The 18,045-nt window shown below is 34.4% G+C and overlaps 2 protein-coding genes across 6 annotated transcripts; one reads left to right on the forward strand and one right to left on the reverse strand.

The window, feature by feature from the left end:
* Nucleotides 1–721: 721 nt before the first annotated feature.
* LOC120273576 (deaminated glutathione amidase, chloroplastic/cytosolic-like) lies at nt 722–16,195 on the forward strand. Of its 5 annotated transcripts, none has more exons than XM_039280223.1 (9): nt 722–930; nt 1,064–1,200; nt 1,574–1,702; nt 1,798–1,856; nt 2,371–2,483; nt 2,646–2,738; nt 15,032–15,134; nt 15,662–15,759; nt 15,843–16,193. In XM_039280223.1, the coding sequence occupies exons 1-9, from the start codon at nt 763–765 to the stop codon at nt 15,864–15,866; spliced, it is 924 nt and encodes a 307-aa protein (XP_039136157.1). In that variant the 5' UTR covers nt 722–762; the 3' UTR covers nt 15,867–16,193. The 5 variants fall into 5 exon arrangements, with proteins under 5 accessions (XP_039136157.1, XP_039136154.1, XP_039136155.1 ...); XM_039280222.1 differs by lacking the exons at nt 15,032–15,134; nt 15,662–15,759; nt 15,843–16,193 and adding exons at nt 3,124–3,226; nt 3,767–3,849; nt 3,932–4,147 and having other exon boundaries at nt 729–930; XM_039280220.1 differs by having other exon boundaries at nt 15,662–16,195.
* LOC120273574 (receptor-like protein EIX2) lies at nt 7,323–10,671 on the reverse strand. Its single transcript, XM_039280218.1, has one exon. The coding sequence runs from the start codon at nt 10,657–10,659 to the stop codon at nt 7,438–7,440; it is 3,222 nt and encodes a 1,073-aa protein (XP_039136152.1). The 5' UTR covers nt 10,660–10,671; the 3' UTR covers nt 7,323–7,437.
* Nucleotides 16,196–18,045: the final 1,850 nt, after the last annotated feature.

The raw sequence follows: 18,045 nt of genomic DNA on the forward strand, positions 1-18,045 counted from the left end.
AAACTGAGGGTGAAGGTCAATTGTCTAAAATGTTACCATTTAACTTTCTTAGATTTACGTTGTTGATTATTTTTTTTCAATTTTTATAAGCTGGCTAATATTGTAAAAGAAAGTCAATGGCCCAACTTCTCACTTGGCAATGAATGTGTTACAATGTTGACTTTAAAGAGTTTTCTTTTGAGCCTTTTTATTTTATTTTAATTTGTTTGAATTGTAAATAATTTGAGCTTCATTGTGTGGTAGAGCTTCAAATTAGTTTGAATATGTTTGCTCCAATTTGAAGTTTTTTTTAAAATAAAATAAATAAATCACAAATTTATTGAAAAAAGAAAAATATACAGAAAAGAACTAAGAGAATAAACAGAGACACTAAATAAAAGAAGGACAATAATACGAAGTCTCAAGCCTTATATGAATTGCTAGAATTTAAATTTGATTCAGTTCATATAAACAAAAAAATTACAAATCATAAAATATTATAAGTAAATAAAATTTATATTAATTATTTTCAGTGAATAGTGGTTTATCGTCCCTTACAAAAATATATAATATTACTTAAGTATTCACATCTAATTTTGTAAAGATGCGGGTAAGTTGTGCTGACTTGTCGAATTAGTTAACAACTTTCTTCCACGTGGCAAAACCGTACATCATGTGACAATCGAACTAAAACAAAAACGACAGCTCCAGTAAAGAGTACCTCAGGAACACCAGACCGGAACTCCATCTCTCTCCTGCTGAGAGCTTGAGAACTCTCCTTCAATGGCCTTGTCTCTTGCGCGAAATCCCATTCATCGATCCCTTTCGTCCTTTCGTTCCAGGGCCTTCAAGTGCTCCATGGCGGCGAGCTCGATCCGTGTGGGAGCCGTTCAGATGACCTCCACCAACGATATCGAAGCCAACTTCAACACCTGCTCTCGTCTCGTCAAGGTTTTCCTCTACTCTTCATCTCCCCATCGATCAATCGCTATTCCTCGATTCTAGTATCGTTTTGGCTTGGTTTGGGTGTTAGATTTCATTGTCTGAGGCTGTGGAATTGTGAACTCTTGATTTGGTTTGATAGGAAGCATCAATTGCTGGTGTAAAGTTGCTTTGCTTTCCGGAGGCTTTCTCCTTTGTGAGTAGCCGAGATGGTGAGTCTCTTGAGATTGCTGAACCTATCGATGGGCCTATTATGCAGAGATATTGTTCTCTGGCAAGGTATTTGAAGTAGAAAGCCATGCTTTTTTGTTTCAATAACAATGCGCTTGTTGTTCGACCATAAATTGTGAATTTTTTTCTCAAAAAGTGATTTTTTTTAGATGTTACTATCTCCATTTTGCAAATTTTGATTGCTTAATTACTGGAATTATTCTGCTGTTCATGTTTAATATAATCCAGTTGTATACACGGATGTTCAGACTTCTAAAATTTTATCACATTCTAAAGTTTTTAAGATTTTTTTTTTAAAATTAAATATCGGACCAAATTATATTGTAGATTATGTTGACGTTCTCCTGAACTATGATTTTGATGCTTCACAGAAGCTCTGGGCCATCTTGCTTACATGTGAACATATTTGTATGGATGACAGAGAATCAAATATTTGGTTATCACTTGGAGGCTTCCAAGAGAAAGGTCCAGATGACAACCACCTTCATAATACTCATGTTTTGGTTGATGATACTGGGAGCATCAAAAGCTTATATAGGAAGATACATCTGTAAGATATCCTAGTCTTGACTCCTGACTCAAGCTTCCCTAACTTATTCCAGGTACATTAACTTTGAGAAATGGATTCCCTTTGTATTTATTAAGGTTTGATGTGGATGTCCCTGGGAATATGGTTTATAAGGAGAGTAATTTTACCACACCAGGTATGCTGCATTTCATTTGCTGGTTGTTTTGTTTTGTTTTGTTTTTTTTTATTTAATTCGTACTATTTCTGCGGACTATTAACTTCACTGGGTTTCTTCTAGCTGTCTTAGTTTTTGTTCTTTTAAAATGGTAGAGTTTCACTTGACATTGTTCAGTTGTCAGTGTATCATGGAGTTGAATCACCATCTTGTGGCATTTTAAATGTAAAAATTGTTTCAAATAGTATGTTTTGCAAATTGATCACACACTACCCAAAGAAAATGCTGTTTGTGGAAGTTGTCTGTTATGCTTGAAGACAACCTACTTTTTTTAGTCAATCAACTAAATTCTGTAAACTTAATCGGTTATTAGCCAATATCAGAACTTCATTTGAGATTCTTCTCTTGAAATGATGCCTTCCTCTATACTGTCTTCTCCCCCCTGGATCTTAATCCTATGACTTATTTTCTTTGATTTATTTTATGGAATTATAAATTGATTCATCCTGCAACCTTCCTAATGTTGATCTTTCAGGTGATGATATTGTTGTTGAGGACAGTCCTGTTGGGCGCTTGGGTCTTACAGTCTGTTATGATATCAGATTTCCTGAGCTATATCAGCTGTTAAGGTTTCAACATAACGCCCAGGTGTGTATTTTGATAGTGAAATCTTGTGTAGATGTCTTTTTTGATGGTGAACTCTTGTATGGATGTTTGTCTGTGTTTCACAATTTTTTTTTTTCTTTTTGGTTCTCATCATTTTGTTTTTGTGGTAAGTCTCTCACTTTGAGCTGTTGTAAATAAATTAAGGTTTTGTTGGTACCTGCTGCTTTTACCAGAGTGACTGGGGAGGCACACTGGGAAATTCTTCTGCGTGCTCGAGCAATTGAGACCCAGTGTTATGTATTTTCCTCTACCAATTTACTTTTACTTTTCATACTTCAATCAGTTGTTATGTCCATGCAAATGATCAAGATATCAAAGGATCTTTAATAACTACATCAGTTTATCTTTTAACGAGGACTTATCTGTTGAAGGGGACACCAAGAACAGTGTTGTATTTCATTTTGGATTCTGAATGCATTTTATTCGTGATTCCTTCAGTCTTTGCTTTGAGAGGCTCACTTGAGCCTTCACATTGATAATTAGCATTATAAAGAAATTTTTGGTACTGTTGGTAACATTGAAATGTATGCCATAGTTGAATACAAAAGGAAGAATTAGAATTTCTAATCTCTGCTGTAGGAGAAGTGACCATTTGTAATTTTTTTTCCCTGCATCTATGTAGGTAGTTGCAGCCGCTCAAGCTGGAAAGCACAATGAGAAAAGAGAAAGCTATGGTGATTCATTAATTATTGATCCGTGGGGTAGAATTATAGCTCGACTACCCGGTGAGTTTCTGTACCATTTTCTTCTAGCAGTGCACTGTGCATATGTCTTTACAATGCTGATTTAAGGATGCTGGTCACAACACAATTATAAATGCATCCCGAAAGAAACTTTACCATCTTACATGCCAAGTTTGTTGCCTTGAGGGCAGATTCTTATTTCTTGGCTTTCCCCGGAAAATGAAATGTTAAAGTTAGACCAATTAAATTACAACAATTTTCCTTATATATTGAGATGGTTGATTAGATAGTAGAGGTTAAGTGAGATCTGTTCTTGATCATTTATTCAAATGAGGACAGGTCCTGAGCTTTCTAATAGGATCCATCCAGATGTATGCACTTCACAATATGTTGCTTTCTTTGTTGAGAAAAGATTATTGTGAATATCCTTTATGATTTGTAATCACTAAACCTTTCTTCATCTGCGTTGATGCGATATGTGCAATATTATTTTCTCATTGTCTTTCCCATTTATTCATTCAGTAGTCTAGAACTACCAACAGCATAATTCATGTTTCTTTTCATGGCTTTTTGCCTTCTCAGATCGCCTTTCTACCGGAATAGCCATCGCTGACATTGATTTCTCAAATATTGACTCAGTGAGAACTAGGATGCCCATTGCAAATGTAATTCTGAATCTAAATCTCTTTCTTGAACATGTGAATGTTTTTCCACTGTCCTAATAATTAATATCCTTATTTTTTATAGCATCAAAAGCTAGGCACTTGGCGAAAAGCTCCGTGTTTGTGAAATTCCATGCAAGGGCTTGTTGTTGATGCAATATATGTTGATGAGATCAATTGAGACCATTTATGTAAGTGAACTTCCCAGTATGTCTAGGATTATGTGAAATGCTGAAAACAAAAAAGAAAGATTTTATTTATGACAGCAACAAAAAGAGATGGAGAAATACTTGCAAATTCATGTTCTGTGACTTGAGTTACAAATTAAGCTTGTGATAATCCATTAATTAGCAGCAAACAGGGCTTCTGTCAACTTAATATAATCCAAAGAAAACCCCTGTTGCCCTTGGATATATAGTCACTATGTTTCTATTCTTTCTTGAAAACTAGTATGGCCCCACACTGTGCAAAACTCAACCACAAATCCCAACATCACAGCAATGGCAAATAAAATAATTGTATCACTGTTATCCGCATCTTCTTGATCATCAATTGATCAATTTGGAGTCAAGATGATCTAATTAATATTTTTTCCAATAAATAATTGAATAATTATTTATATAGTTTATCCAAATATTTATAGGAGGTTATTTTTTTTTTTTTTGGGTAAATCACTGAACTTTGGTTAAATATCATCTTGATCACTGAATTTTAATTTGTTTCGAAATGCTCACTAAAGTTACTAATCATTTTATTAGTAGGTCACCTGATGGATTATCACTTTCATTAGCTGATGTGGAGGGTGGAAAAAGCCCAGGCAGCGCACAGGTGGAGCCTCCACTCCAACTAATGAAAATGCAAATTAATCGGGCGACCTGCAGATGAAATGATTAATAATTTTAGTCAGCATTTTGAAACAAATCAAAATTTAGTGATCAAACTGATATTTAACCAAAATTTTGTGATTTACCAAAAAAAATTAATCATTTATAGGAAAGTAAGATAGTAATGAAATATGATATTTATTTGAGATAAAAGCAATTTTCTAAACAAACATTTAGATAGAACAACAAAAGCTAAATAGTAGGGTGCATTCACCCATCTTTCTCAACTGAAATATTTCCTGAATGAAATTCTTAGTTTTATTTCTATATTTATATATAATTTTTTTTGTAAATAATGTAAATAACTTTCCTATTTTATTTTATTTTATATAATAGATTAATTATATTCATTTGTTAGTCTCGTTCTGTACTTCTTGTTTTTAATAAAATAATTGTTTATCCACTTTCATAAAAAAAAAAAATTATGTTCATTCAAAAAATTAATTAGCTAGTAGATAAAACATAGAGAATCATTAGATAAATTCAGATAGAAAATTTTCAAGTATATATGGAGATATGATATATATATACACACACGTACATATATTATTGACAGATTTTAATATGTAAGATGAAATATGAAAAATAGGAGACATGACTCTTCTCCTTGACTTCTTTTGCACCGACACTAACGAGTTGAGGAGAGTACTCTGTTGCTGTTGTGGGTTCACAATCTCACAAAGAGTGAATCAAATTGTTGGCCTAACAAAGAGAGATGGATGTTTTGACTCTACAAGGACGTTATTATCGAAATCTCTGTCCATTTATTTGTTTCTCTTAGTTTTGTTCAATTGTTCATAAAGTGATTTCAATCATAGCTAGGGATTTATTTCAATTTTTTGCATTTGTGTTGTTTTGATATTCTACAAAGTTTTTTTTTTTGGTTGTTATACTTTGTTTTAGTATTAAAGTTGTTTTTTCACTAAATAAAACATGAAAAGTAAGAAATTTGATGTGAACTCAAAAATCATGACCAAATAATTCAACATATCTGTAAATTATTAGTGAAATATAAAGGGATTGATGGCAAATAAAAGACTCCAACCAAATTAAAATTTTGTTTTGTTAAGATGAGCGGCTAAACAACTAACAAAAACAGTGGTGTGCACAAGCCTCGATGAGGCAAGTGGAACGGAGTCTGAGTACATATGGGCATTGGAATCACCTGTACATAACTACTATTTATATTTTCAAAAATTTATCTTCACCTATTATTTAAATTCTTACAATTTTTCAAGAGTTATAATGAAGATATGTGATTGTTGGTAACCAAGTTAAAGTTTTGTTGAAGGAATCAACAATGAAGAACCATGTTCATGACAAAGCTCCAAAATCGAGATCTTGTTGGAGCAATCAACCAATGCGCCCACCAATTAAGGAGGCGTTCAAAACATCAAAGTCTTGTTCGTGCAGTTTGTCAATTAGGAACCGCATTGATGACAAGACTCCAAAACCAAAGTCTTGTTTGATGACAAATAGAAGACTCCAAAGTCAAGCCAATTGTGAGAAACAACCATTGAATGTGATGCCTTTTGCCATATGTCTACGCACATTGTCTTGTGCCATACATATTAGCCTTTCTCATGCTCATTTTTATATGATATTGTTGAAAGAACAAATTTTTATTTAAAAAAAAAAATGACTAAACCAAGAGAATCAAGATAAAAAGGCTATAAACGGATGTTATTGAAACAATTGGGCAGGGTATCCTCCTCTGTTGTTATCCTGAAATATAGGAAGTGGAGCTCACAATGATAAACAAAACAAAAAATTAAACAAGAACTTTGCTCTAATGGGGCTAGGTTGTTAATAGTCTTTTATAAAGATTTTTATTTTCATAGAGTATTAAAATGAGCTGAATATAGTGGTGCTAAAAAAACTACTTGTTATGTGAGCAGATTTGTAATTCAATTTTTGTGTCAATCGGGTGAATGTGTATGAGCTGATCAATTCGTACGCATGTCTTGCCACTCGATTTATCCACTTTATCAAATAAATAAATAAAATAAAATAAAATAAACCCAAAAATTTTAAAATAAAACAATAAGGTTTCATATAGGTCCTACACTAGTTGGAGTAGTAATGCAAAAGACGTGGCCTTGATAACAGACTGATTTACAGCATCAATACTTTAGTGGTTGGTGAAAAGTCACATGCGTAACATATGAGATTAAGCATGCTCCTTTTCTTTTCTTTTTCTTTTATTTTTCTTTTTCAATAAAAAAATATGTAAATTACATACTTCAGAGCAAACATAACCCATGAGGATGAGATTAAGCATGTTTACTGCTTAATGCATCGTATAAAATAAAATAATAATAATAATAATAATAACGAGATATTTTACTAATGTCATCAATGAAAATAGAGAAAGAAATACTCATAAATTCATCCAAGGCAGCTTGAGTCGCATTATTAATTTATAGCTAGTAATACAATAATAATTTAGCAAAAAACAAGGCTTAATTTTGCTAATTACTTTGATTTCATTACAACCAAAGCCCTCTTGATCCGGTGTATGATGACTACTATCTTTACATACTCATGGTATGATAGAAAAGAAGATATAAGTTATATTATGTATGGCATCAATGAAAATAAATAGAGAATTGCTCATACATTCATGAAGAGTAGCTTTGGTGCCATTATTTAAAGCTAGTAATACAACAGTAATTTAGCGATAGATAGCTTTTACTAATTATATTGATCAGCTCATCACAGCTAAAGCTCTCTTGATCTTGTTTATGGTGATTACTATCTTTACATACATCATGTCATACATGTGGTCCATAAACCTGAAATATGCATACCTCCATTCGTTTTTGAACAGCAGTGTTATCAACACTATCAAAAATCCAACCACAAACCCAGACATCAAGCCAATGCCAAACCAAATAGTTGGATTATCATTATCATCATCGTCTTCTTGATCATCAACATGGCTGTTTGATGGTGATTCCTCACTTGTGCAATTTTTACTTAGAGGAGCTCCACATAGATTAAGATTGCCAGCATAAATGGATGGATCATTGAAAGTGGTCAATTGGCTAGCATATGGGATTTTTCCAGACAAGTTGTTGTATGAAAGATTCAAGCTTCCTAGAAAATGTAATGTAGAGAGGCTTGGAGGAATTGCCCCAATGAGCTCATTTCTTGAGAGATCAAGAGATTCCAATGATTGCATTCGACCAATATCTATAGGGATCTCACCTGACAGATTGTTACATGATAAATCCAAGTTTTGCAATCCAACTAGATTTACTATTTCTTTTGGGATTTGGCCTAATAAATTATTTGCAGAGAGATCTAAGAATTTGAGGGATGAAAGAGTGACTCCAAATTGAAGTTCTATTCCTTTGATATAAACAAGGATCTTAATTATAAGCCCTTCCTGTGTATTAGAAGGAAAACTTGCTCCACCATTCATACTAACATTTATCATGCCCATGAGGCTACCATACGATTTCGGTATGAACCCTACAAATGAGTTGTGGGAAATATCCAAGAAATGAAGTGATGTGAGATTGGATAATAAAGGCAAGTTACCTGAAAAGTTATTTTCTTTCAAGGTCAGGATCATCAATGAAGTCATGGTTTTTCCCACCCAACTTGGAATCTCGCCTGATAAACTGTTGTGGTCAAGAGCAAGAGTGGTCATGAAAGTGCACTTCTTCAAGAATGATGGAAACTTTCCACGCAGTTGGTTGTTACTTAAGTGCAACACTTCCAAAGATTGAGATGAACTTATAAGAGAATTTGGAACCTCCCCTGCTAGTGAGTTGTTTGCCAATATGAGATACCGTAGGCTTGTCAAATTGTTCCAGCAATTCGGGATAGCTCCTTCCAAGTGATTGTTGGAGAGTTCCAATAACACAAGGCCCACCAAATCACAAATTGAGTTTGGAATAATACCACTCAAGTTGTTTGAAGATAAAAAGAGGTAGTTGAGCTGAGGTGTTCTTCCATCAAAGATTCCAAGATCAGAGGGAATGTTTCCTGAAATTTGGTTATTGGATAAGTCTAATGCATAGACATCAGGAGAGAAATAAGGAACAGATCCCTCAAAGCTATTAGAGCCTAGGAGTATGCTTAAATCATATCCTTCGTCTTGAGATTTCAAGCGTTGCGGCAGTCTTCCTTTGATTTCATTATTGCTGACATCTAAGATAGCCATTGTTTCGGTGATGTTCCAAAACCAATCAGGCATTAAATCCTTGATTCTAGTATTGGATATGTCCAAAACGGCAAGATTTACTTGGTTGGCTAACCAAACTGGAAATTTTGGTCCGATGTGACAATAAGATAAGTGTATCTCGTAAGCTTGAAAGACTGGAATCCAATTAGTGCTTATATTGAGAACAAAATGATTAAGAGACAGGTACCCGAGACTTGTGAGATTGGCTAAATGAGCTTCAGTGATAACAGAGTAGTTGAAGTTGTTGTCACTAAGATCCAAATATTGTAAGCTTGAGAGTCTTCCCAAGGATTGAGGGATGGAACCATTTAAAGTGTTGTCATGAAGATCCAAATATTGTAAGCTTGAGAGTCTTCCCAAGGATTGAGGGATGGAACCATTTAAAGTGTTGTCATGAAGATCCAAATGTTGCAAGCTTGAGAGTCTTCCCAGGGATTCAGGGATGAAGCCATTTAATGCACTACTATAAAGATACAATTTTTGCAGTTGTGATAGTTTGCCAATAGATGCAGGAATGGAGCTGTTGAAGGGATTAGATGAAATATCGAGAAATGTGAGATTTCTGAGTTCACCCAACCAATCTGGCAAAGGACCTTTTAGCGAGCTAAATTGAAATGAAAGCACATTCAAACTTTGTCTGATGCATCCAGAGAATGCATCTCTGAAATCCTCCAATCTCTTCCCCATAAAAGTTCCATCCAAGTGGAGTGACTGGAGATTGCAGAGGTCACCAAATCCTCTTGGCATATCACCAGAAATTCCTTCATTGGAGGACAAGTCCAGAAATTGAAGAGAAGTTGCGTTTCCAATGGAGGAAGGGATGTTGCCAATCAACCCAGAGTCTGTCATGCTGAGATGACGTAGATTGGGAATTTTGAAGAGCCATTCGGGGATGCAAGTGTTGTGGAAATTGTTCCATCCAATATCCATGAAGGTGAGATAGCTGAAGTTGAGATTTGGGAAAGACTCAGGGATTCTGTTCATTCTGCAGTCAAACAAAGAAACCAGTTTTAAATAATGAAGCTTGTTGAGTGATTGCATGACGTTGTTCACTCCAGAAAAGTTGGCACCATCGATAGATAAGTATCTCAGGGAAGATAGACCAGATAGCCACTCAGCACCATTAACCTTGAGTCCTTCATCACTTGACAGGTTGAGGTTACGTAGCTTGGTGAGATTACCGAGCTCATCGGGTATGACACCAGTGAAGCAAGCGTAGCTAAGGTCGAGATGAACTAGGTTCTCCAACGAACCCAGCAACTTTGGGATGGAGATACTCTGGAAGCAATTGAAACTGAGATCAAAGTATTTGAGATGCCGGAGGCCAATAAGAGATTCACTGATGTTACCACTCAGCCCCCACTCAAAACCACACCTCTCACTACAAAAATGAATAAAATCATCATCATATTCTGGTGGTGGCATGCGTTGGAGGTTGAGGCTGAGGACATGACCAGAATCGTTGTCGCAACGCACGCCGGCCCATTGGCAGCAATCATCAGTCTGATTGCCCCATGAAGAGATGGGATCATCAACCTTGTGATATGTGATTTCAGCTTTGAATGAGAGGAGGGCGTCTCGTTCGGCCTCAATGCAGCCTCTGGTAGTATGATTAGTACCTGTGATGAAAGGCAACATCAAAGCAAGACATAATGATAATAATAACATTGCTACTTGTTGTTGAGTGGAAAGAAAGAAGAATGGTGGAGAAGCTTTGTAATTAGCAGATGCCATTGATCTCTTGTCTCTTTTCTATTCAACATTCCATTCTCTCTTACCCTCTATGTATTATAAGAGACTTTTTTTTTAAAAAAAAAAGTTATAACATAAGGCTTAGAAAATTCAACTTTTATTATTTATTTTTTTAATTCCACGAATAAATATGAAAATTGTTCAAGTTTATTTTTTATTTTATTTTTGAGAAAAACAATAAACGCTATATACATTAGGAGCATGTGTCTAAACTGAGAATTAATCATCTAACTTACGCACTCTCCGGGGATGAGAGGTTTAGGTTGTGAGTTCACACCCATAACCTGCGACCTTTTATAATAATTATTTTTAACGAATTTTGAACTCGAGATTTTTTGAATCTCACCTTCACTTTGTACTATAAGACCAAATCCTACTAGGCTATAAGCTGTTTGGTAATTGTTGCAATTTATATAAAAACCTAAATAATTTTATAATTTTATTATAATATTTTAAATTTAATTAATTTATAATGTTATTTTTGAAAAAAAATTGAATAAACTATCCCTTTATTGCAAACTATTTATTTATTTTATAATATATTTCATAATACTTTTTCAACTTTCAACATCAGGAATTTAATCACCGACAAGAAGAAGATGGGAACATTCACAGTTGTATGTGAAAGTCAAGCTATAACTGTGAAAGTCAAACTAATTAAGAATTGACAACTGTGAAAGCCAACCTACTGTGCTGACTTGCCAGTGCGAAACCTGGCCCAGCTTTAAATTAACTTTTTATTAAACTTTGAACTGACCTAATTAAGAGGTTGGTGAATCTATGTACTAATTATATCTAGAGAGATTTAATTTGATGATTCCAAAACCATATAAACAAGAGGGAAGTGTTGGTCAATAATAAATAAATAAAAGGATTTAAAGATAGTTGGATTTAAAGAAAAAAAAAAAACTAAATAAAATTCTAAAACTTTGCGGGAAAAAAAATCCCCAACATCAATAAAAATCTCATGCTTCTTACATGGATTCTTGTAGCTATGGAGGGATTATAAGTAAATTTTGAGGAATCAGTCCAGGTAATAAAAAGAAGCTTCAACTTCATGGGCACATGAGTCACTGATCTAGAAGGCCATGATTCATGCATGGATGAATACCATTGGAGTTCCGAACTCTTAGCACTCTCTCAACTCTACCATATCTATCCAATTTTTACTTTTTGATTTCAAAAATTGCAAACTCTTATAAAAAGGGACAAATGATTGTTTTTTTAGAATAATTACGGACGTTGAAAATATCTTGAAATTGAATAAGCACTCATTCTCACCAATCAAATATGCCGGACGATAGCTCTAGAAATCATGTCCTAGAGAATTCTGCTCGTGGAGTAGAAATCCTAGAGCCAGGTTCTCTAAAAATCTTTTAGGGAAATAGGGGATCTAAGGAATCTGATAACTAACTTCTTTTGTGAATCTATTTAGCTATTACGATGAAAAAAAATTTATCTAATTTTGCTAAAACTATAAAAACTAAGAGAGTGTTGGTATACCCAATAAAATAAAAAACAAAAATAAAATAAATAAAACAAAATTTTATAATATAAGTTTTTGTAATCAAAGAATTCCATATGCTTATTATTTGGATAAATGCAACTGCTGACATCATTACTTGAGAAGTCCATCACGACATTCAAGAGGAGTGACAACTTTAGCATCGTCTTCCCTTGCATAGACCAGCCTCTCCCAGATCCTCTTGACATAGCAAATTGACTCTAGTTGCTTTTGTTTTTGTTTTCATTCTATCCCTTGCCATGTTTCTTTACTTTCTCATTTTCATGTTGTTACTTTTGTCTTTCCACTTCTTGTAAATGTTGTTGTTTCTAAATCTGTTGCCTATTTTGTTTTGTGTTTTTTCCTCAATTTTTTTTTTATCCTTTTCAATAAATTTTGATTTATCCATTTTTATGAAGAAAAAAAAAAATCTCAACTCCAATATTTCCTTTTAGTGATGGCTTATGGTACATTTAGAAAAATAGAGTTGGACTAAAATAAGATGCGACCAATAGAGGTGGACATGGGCGAGCTGGGTTGGAGTGCTGGAGCTGCAGACTCAAATATACTGACCCATATATTGAATTTTGGTAGGCATATTCGAGCCAAATTGTTTTGATCCAAACCCGACCCATTTGATTGTCATTTTAGCTGAGCCCAAATTTAACCCGACCCAAAAAAATAAATAATTTTTTTTATGAAATAATTGAAATAACTAAATAAAACTACTACTACTAACCCCTAAAAATGTTTTCAAACATTTAAAAAAATCTAATACAAGTATTATAAATGTTTACTCTTTTTCAAAGTCCCTATTACTTATTATATATATAATTATATATATTATAAATAATATATGATTTATATTATTTATTTATTCGGATCGGGTACGGGTCGGGTCGGGTCAAAGATTCATTTGACCCAAACCCGTAGAAATTAATCGAGTAAAACATTTGAGTCAACCCGGGTTTTAGCTAAACTTTCTAAATCAGGGTATCTGTATTTTTGGGGCTGGGTTCGGGCCAGCCCATGGGTCGCCCGACCCATGTCCACCCCTAGCGACCAATTTGATAAATTATATTTATATAATAAATATTTTAATAAAGTTAATCAAGGTATATTATTATTATTTCACATCTTGTAGAAATGCGGTAAGCTGTGCTGACTTATCGAATTAGTTAACCACTATCTTCCACGCGGCGAAACTCTATTCATTTATCATGTGATCTGAGCTGCAGGCACAGGCGGCCATTATAGAGTACCTTAGGAACACCAGACCGCAACTCCCTCTCTCGCTGATGAGAGAGAGCTCAGCGGACTCCTTCATTGGCCTTGTCCCTTCGCGCTAAATCCCATTCATCGTTCCAGGGCCTTCAAGTGCTCCATGGCGGCAGAGCTCCATCCGTGTGGGAGCCGTTCAGATGACCTCCACCAACGATATCGAAGCCAACTTCAACACCTGCTCTCGTCTCTTCAAGGTTTTTCTCTTCTTTCCATCTCCCCATTGATCCATCGCTGTTTCTCGATTTTAGTGTCGTTCTAACTTGGTTTTGGTGTTAGATTTCATTGTCTGAGGCTGTGGAATCGTGAACTCTTGATTTGATTTGATAGGAAGCATCAATTGCTGGTGTTAAGCTGCTTTTTGCTTTCCGGAGGCCTTCTCCTTTGTGAGTTACCGAGATGGTGAGTCTCTTGAGATTGCTGAACCTATCGATGGACCTATTATGCGGAGATACTGTTCTCTGGCAAGGTATATGAAGTATAAAGCCAGGTTTTTGAAATTACATTGCGCGTGTTGTTCGATTGTAAATTGTGAATTTTTTCACACAAAAAGTGATTTTTTTTTAGATTTTACTATTTCTGGTTTGCAGATTTTGATCCCTTAACTTTGATTGCTTCTGTTGGTTATGTTTGTTGTTTAATACAATCCTGTTGTATGAATGGATGTTTACACTTTGTGAATATTATTACATTCTTAAGTTTTTAAGATTATATGTTTTATATATTAAATATTTGACAAAAGTAGATAGTAGATTATGTTGAAGTTCTCCTGATCTGAATTGTGATTTTGATTCTTTATAGAAGTTCTGGATCATCTTGCTTTTCATGTAACCAGATATGTATGTATGACAGAGAATAAAATATTGGGTTATCTCTTGGAGGCTTCAAAGAGAAAGGTCCAGATGACAAACACCTTTATAATTCTCATTTTTTGGTGGATGATACCGGAAACATCAAAAGCTTATATAGGAAGATACATCTGTAAGACATCTTAGTCTTGATTCCTGACTCAAGCTTTTATAGGAATATGGCTTACGAAGAGAGTAATTTTACCACACCAGGTATGTTGGCATTTCATATGCTGTTTTTTTTTTTATTGTACAATTTCAGAGGACCATTAACTTCACTGGGTTTCTTCTAGCTCTGTTTAGGTGTTATTTTTTTTATTTATAAAATAGTAGAGTTTGGTTTGACATTGTTCATTTGTCAATGTATCACGGAATTGAATTGTCCTCTTGAAGCACTTCCGGCTGATACCAATATTAAGCAGTTCCAATAAACTTTAAATTTAAAGATTGTTTTAAATGGTATGTTTTACAAAGGGATCGTACAGCACTGAAAGCAAATACTGTTTGTGGAAGTTGTCTGTTATAGTTGAAGATAGATAGCCTATGTTTTTAGTCAATCTACTAAAACCTGTAAACTTAATCAGTTGGTGACATAGAGATGTATGTACTGTTGGTAACATAGAGATATATGGCATAGTTGAATACAAAAAGAATAGAATTTTGAAACTCCGCTATAAGAGAAGTGGCCATTTATGATTTTTTTCCTGCATCCATGTTGTAGGTAGTTGCAGCTGCTCAAGCTGGAAAGCACAATGAGAAAAGAGAAAGCTATGGTGATTCTCTTATTATTGATCCATGGGGAAGAATTACAGCTCGACTACCTGGTGAGTTTCTGTACCATTTTCTTCTAATGGTGCAGTGTGCATATGTTTTTACAATGCTGATTTAAGAATGCGGATCACAATACAATTAATTATAAATGCATCCTGACAGAAACTTGACAATTTTACATGCGAAGTTTGTTGCCTGGGGGACATTTGTATTTCTTGGCTTTCCCTGGAAAATGAAAATTTAAAGTTAGACCAACTAAGTCACAGCATTTAATTTTCCTTTTATATTGAGATGTTGATTAGATAGTATAGGCTAAGTGAGAGCTGAACATGATCATTTATTCAAATGAGGACAGGCCCTGAGCTTTAATAGGGATCAATCCAGAAGTATGCATCACAGTGTGCTGCTTTCTTTGTTGATAAAAGATTATTGTGTATACCATTTATGATTTGTGATCAGTAAACATTTTTTTCATCTTGGGTTGATGCATTATTTGCATTATTATTTTCTCATTTTCTTTCACATTTATTGTTTCACAAGTCTAGAACTACCAATAGCATAATTCATGTTTCTTTCACAGCTTTTGCCTTGTCAGATCGTCTTTCTACTGGAATAGCCATCGTTGATATTGATTTATTAAATATTGCCTCTGTGAGGACTAGGATGCCGATTTCAGAGGTAATTCTAAATCGACATCTCTTTCTTGAAGATGTGAATGGTTTTCCATTGTCCTGATAATCAACATACTTATTTTTAAATAGCATAAAAAGCTAGGCACTTGGTGAAAAGCTTCGTGTCTGTGAAATTCCATGCAATGGCTTGTGAATGCAAGATATAGCGAAGAGATCTATTGAGGCCATTGATGTTAGTGAAGTTCCTAGTAGATGAAAGCAAGTATGTCTAGAACTATGTTGAATGCTGGAAACAAAAGAGAGAGATTTTATTTATGACATCAATAAAAGTAGATGGAGAAATACTCATAAATTCATGTGCTGTGGCTTGAGTTACACATTAAGCTATTGATACTCTATTGCTTAGCAGCAAACAGGGCTTCTGTTCAAACTTAATCTCATTTAAACCAAAACTCTGTTGCCGTTGGATAGTCACTATGTTTCCTTTTTATTTTATTTATTTGTTTATTTATTTTTGAACAATAGTACACCCCTACATTGGCCAAAGCTCAACTGCAAGTCCGAACATCACAGCAATGGCAAAGCAAACACTTGTGTCCCTGTTATCTGGTTTTTCGTATTCATCAGCTTGGGTATCAAATGTTGGTCTATTACCTGTGTATTGCTTAGCTAGAGGAGTTGCACAAACATTGAGATCGCTAGGACAAATAGATGGGTTATTAGAAATGGTCAATTGACTAATGTATGGGATTACTCCATATAAACAACTGTATGACAAATTTAACCTTTGTAGAAAATATGACAAATGGGATTTTGCCAAGTTGTTTCCTCCCAAATCCATGATCTTGAGAGAAACCTGTTTTAAATGGTAAAGCTGTTGAGTGATTTCATGATGTTAATCATGCCATAAAAGTTTACACCATCCATGAACAGATGTCTTAGAGCAAATAGACTAGATAGCTACTCAACATGAGCAACTTCCAGGGTGTGAGTTAGTTAGCCCAACCTTTGTGAGAAAGAGGACAAACTAGATTCTCTAAAAAAAACCAATAACGTTGGGATGGAGCTACTAAATGAAGCATCTGAGGTGCTTTAGACCAACATGTATCTTCATTATTTTGTGGTGGTTGCTGGCCTTGGAGGTTGAGGTGGATGGCATGGCCAGAGTTTTGTCACAGCACACTCTGATGAGGGCTCTTCCTTTTGAAGATATGAATCCTACTTGATTCACATTCTGTTGGTATATTCTTTCTCTTTTTAAATTTTAACCCAAATCATGAGTTGTAAGGTTTAAATTTTCGTCACATGCAGGAGCTGTATGTTAGTTTTGCTCTATACAAACCTGTTTGTTGGTGATAACCAGATGAAAGTGTTTCTAGGTTAAAAATAAAGATCAAATTAAAAATGATATTGGTGATTTGTACATTGTATACAGTCCATTTATTCTAGCGGTTGGAAAACCATTATAAGACTACCATTATAAGGCTCCAAAATAGTTGAAATGGCCAAGGCTATTGGCATTAGGTTTCTGCATAAAATATTTGTCTCTTACTGAAGAGATGGATTCAAACCTCAATACATGCAGGGCGAGGCACAAGTGTATTGAGGGATTAATTTCATGTCTGTGCACGTCTCTGATGGGATTTGTCCACATTTCATTAAAAAAAATTTTGAAATGTGTGAACAATCTTGGGGGTCAAGATTAACCTTAATATAGTTTTGACTAAAACCAATATATGATTTCAAATCAAGCCTAACTTTAAAAAGTTAGGAAAAGGACTTAAATTTGGAGAGCATCTTTAGTATTTTTTAAAAAGAGATTTTAATAAGTAAGATGAAGCATGAAAAATAAGAAATTTGTTGTGATTAAAAAAAATCATTTCCAAATAATTCAATAACTTTGTGAATTGTTTGTGATTGATGGAGATATTGATGACAAATAAAAGACTCTAACAAGTCAAAGTTTTGTAGGAGCAACAACCAATTAAAAGCCCCATTGTTGACGAAGACTCCAAGCCAGCCAATTGCGTAGAAAAGCCATTGGATGTGGTATCCCTTGCCATGTTGCATGCCATGTGCCATAAAAGGAACTTCTCATGCTCTTTCTAATCCTAAGCATTTTTGTTAAAGAAATTTTTATTCTATACATAAAAAAAAATAAACCAAATGAATTAAGGCAAAAGAAAATTATACAAATAAAACCGGATTATACATTGAACATCTTGGTTATCGTCTTGTAAGCTAGAAACATTTATGTAGGACTAGGGATAAAGGGGGATGGGGAATACTTGACCTAGAAGACCATGCCCTTGTGGGAAAATGGTGGTGAAAA

Source organism: Dioscorea cayenensis, chromosome 12 (genome assembly GCF_009730915.1).
Source record: "Dioscorea cayenensis subsp. rotundata cultivar TDr96_F1 chromosome 12, TDr96_F1_v2_PseudoChromosome.rev07_lg8_w22 25.fasta, whole genome shotgun sequence".
Classification (NCBI taxonomy): Eukaryota; Viridiplantae; Streptophyta; class Magnoliopsida; order Dioscoreales; family Dioscoreaceae; genus Dioscorea; species Dioscorea cayenensis.

Excerpts from the sequence above, each read along its gene's own strand:
- LOC120273576 (XM_039280220.1), top strand. The coding sequence starts at position 763 with ATGGCCTTGTCTCTTGCGCGAAATCCCATTCATCGATCCCTTTCGTCC. Across the intron at positions 931-1,063 it reads CCTGCTCTCGTCTCGTCAAG|GAAGCATCAATTGCTGGTGT; the intron begins GTTTTCCTCTAC and ends TTGGTTTGATAG. Across the intron at positions 2,739-15,031 it reads CAATTGAGACCCAGTGTTAT|GTAGTTGCAGCTGCTCAAGC; the intron begins GTATTTTCCTCT and ends TCCATGTTGTAG.
- LOC120273574 (XM_039280218.1), bottom strand. The coding sequence starts at position 10,659 with ATGGCATCTGCTAATTACAAAGCTTCTCCACCATTCTTCTTTCTTTCC.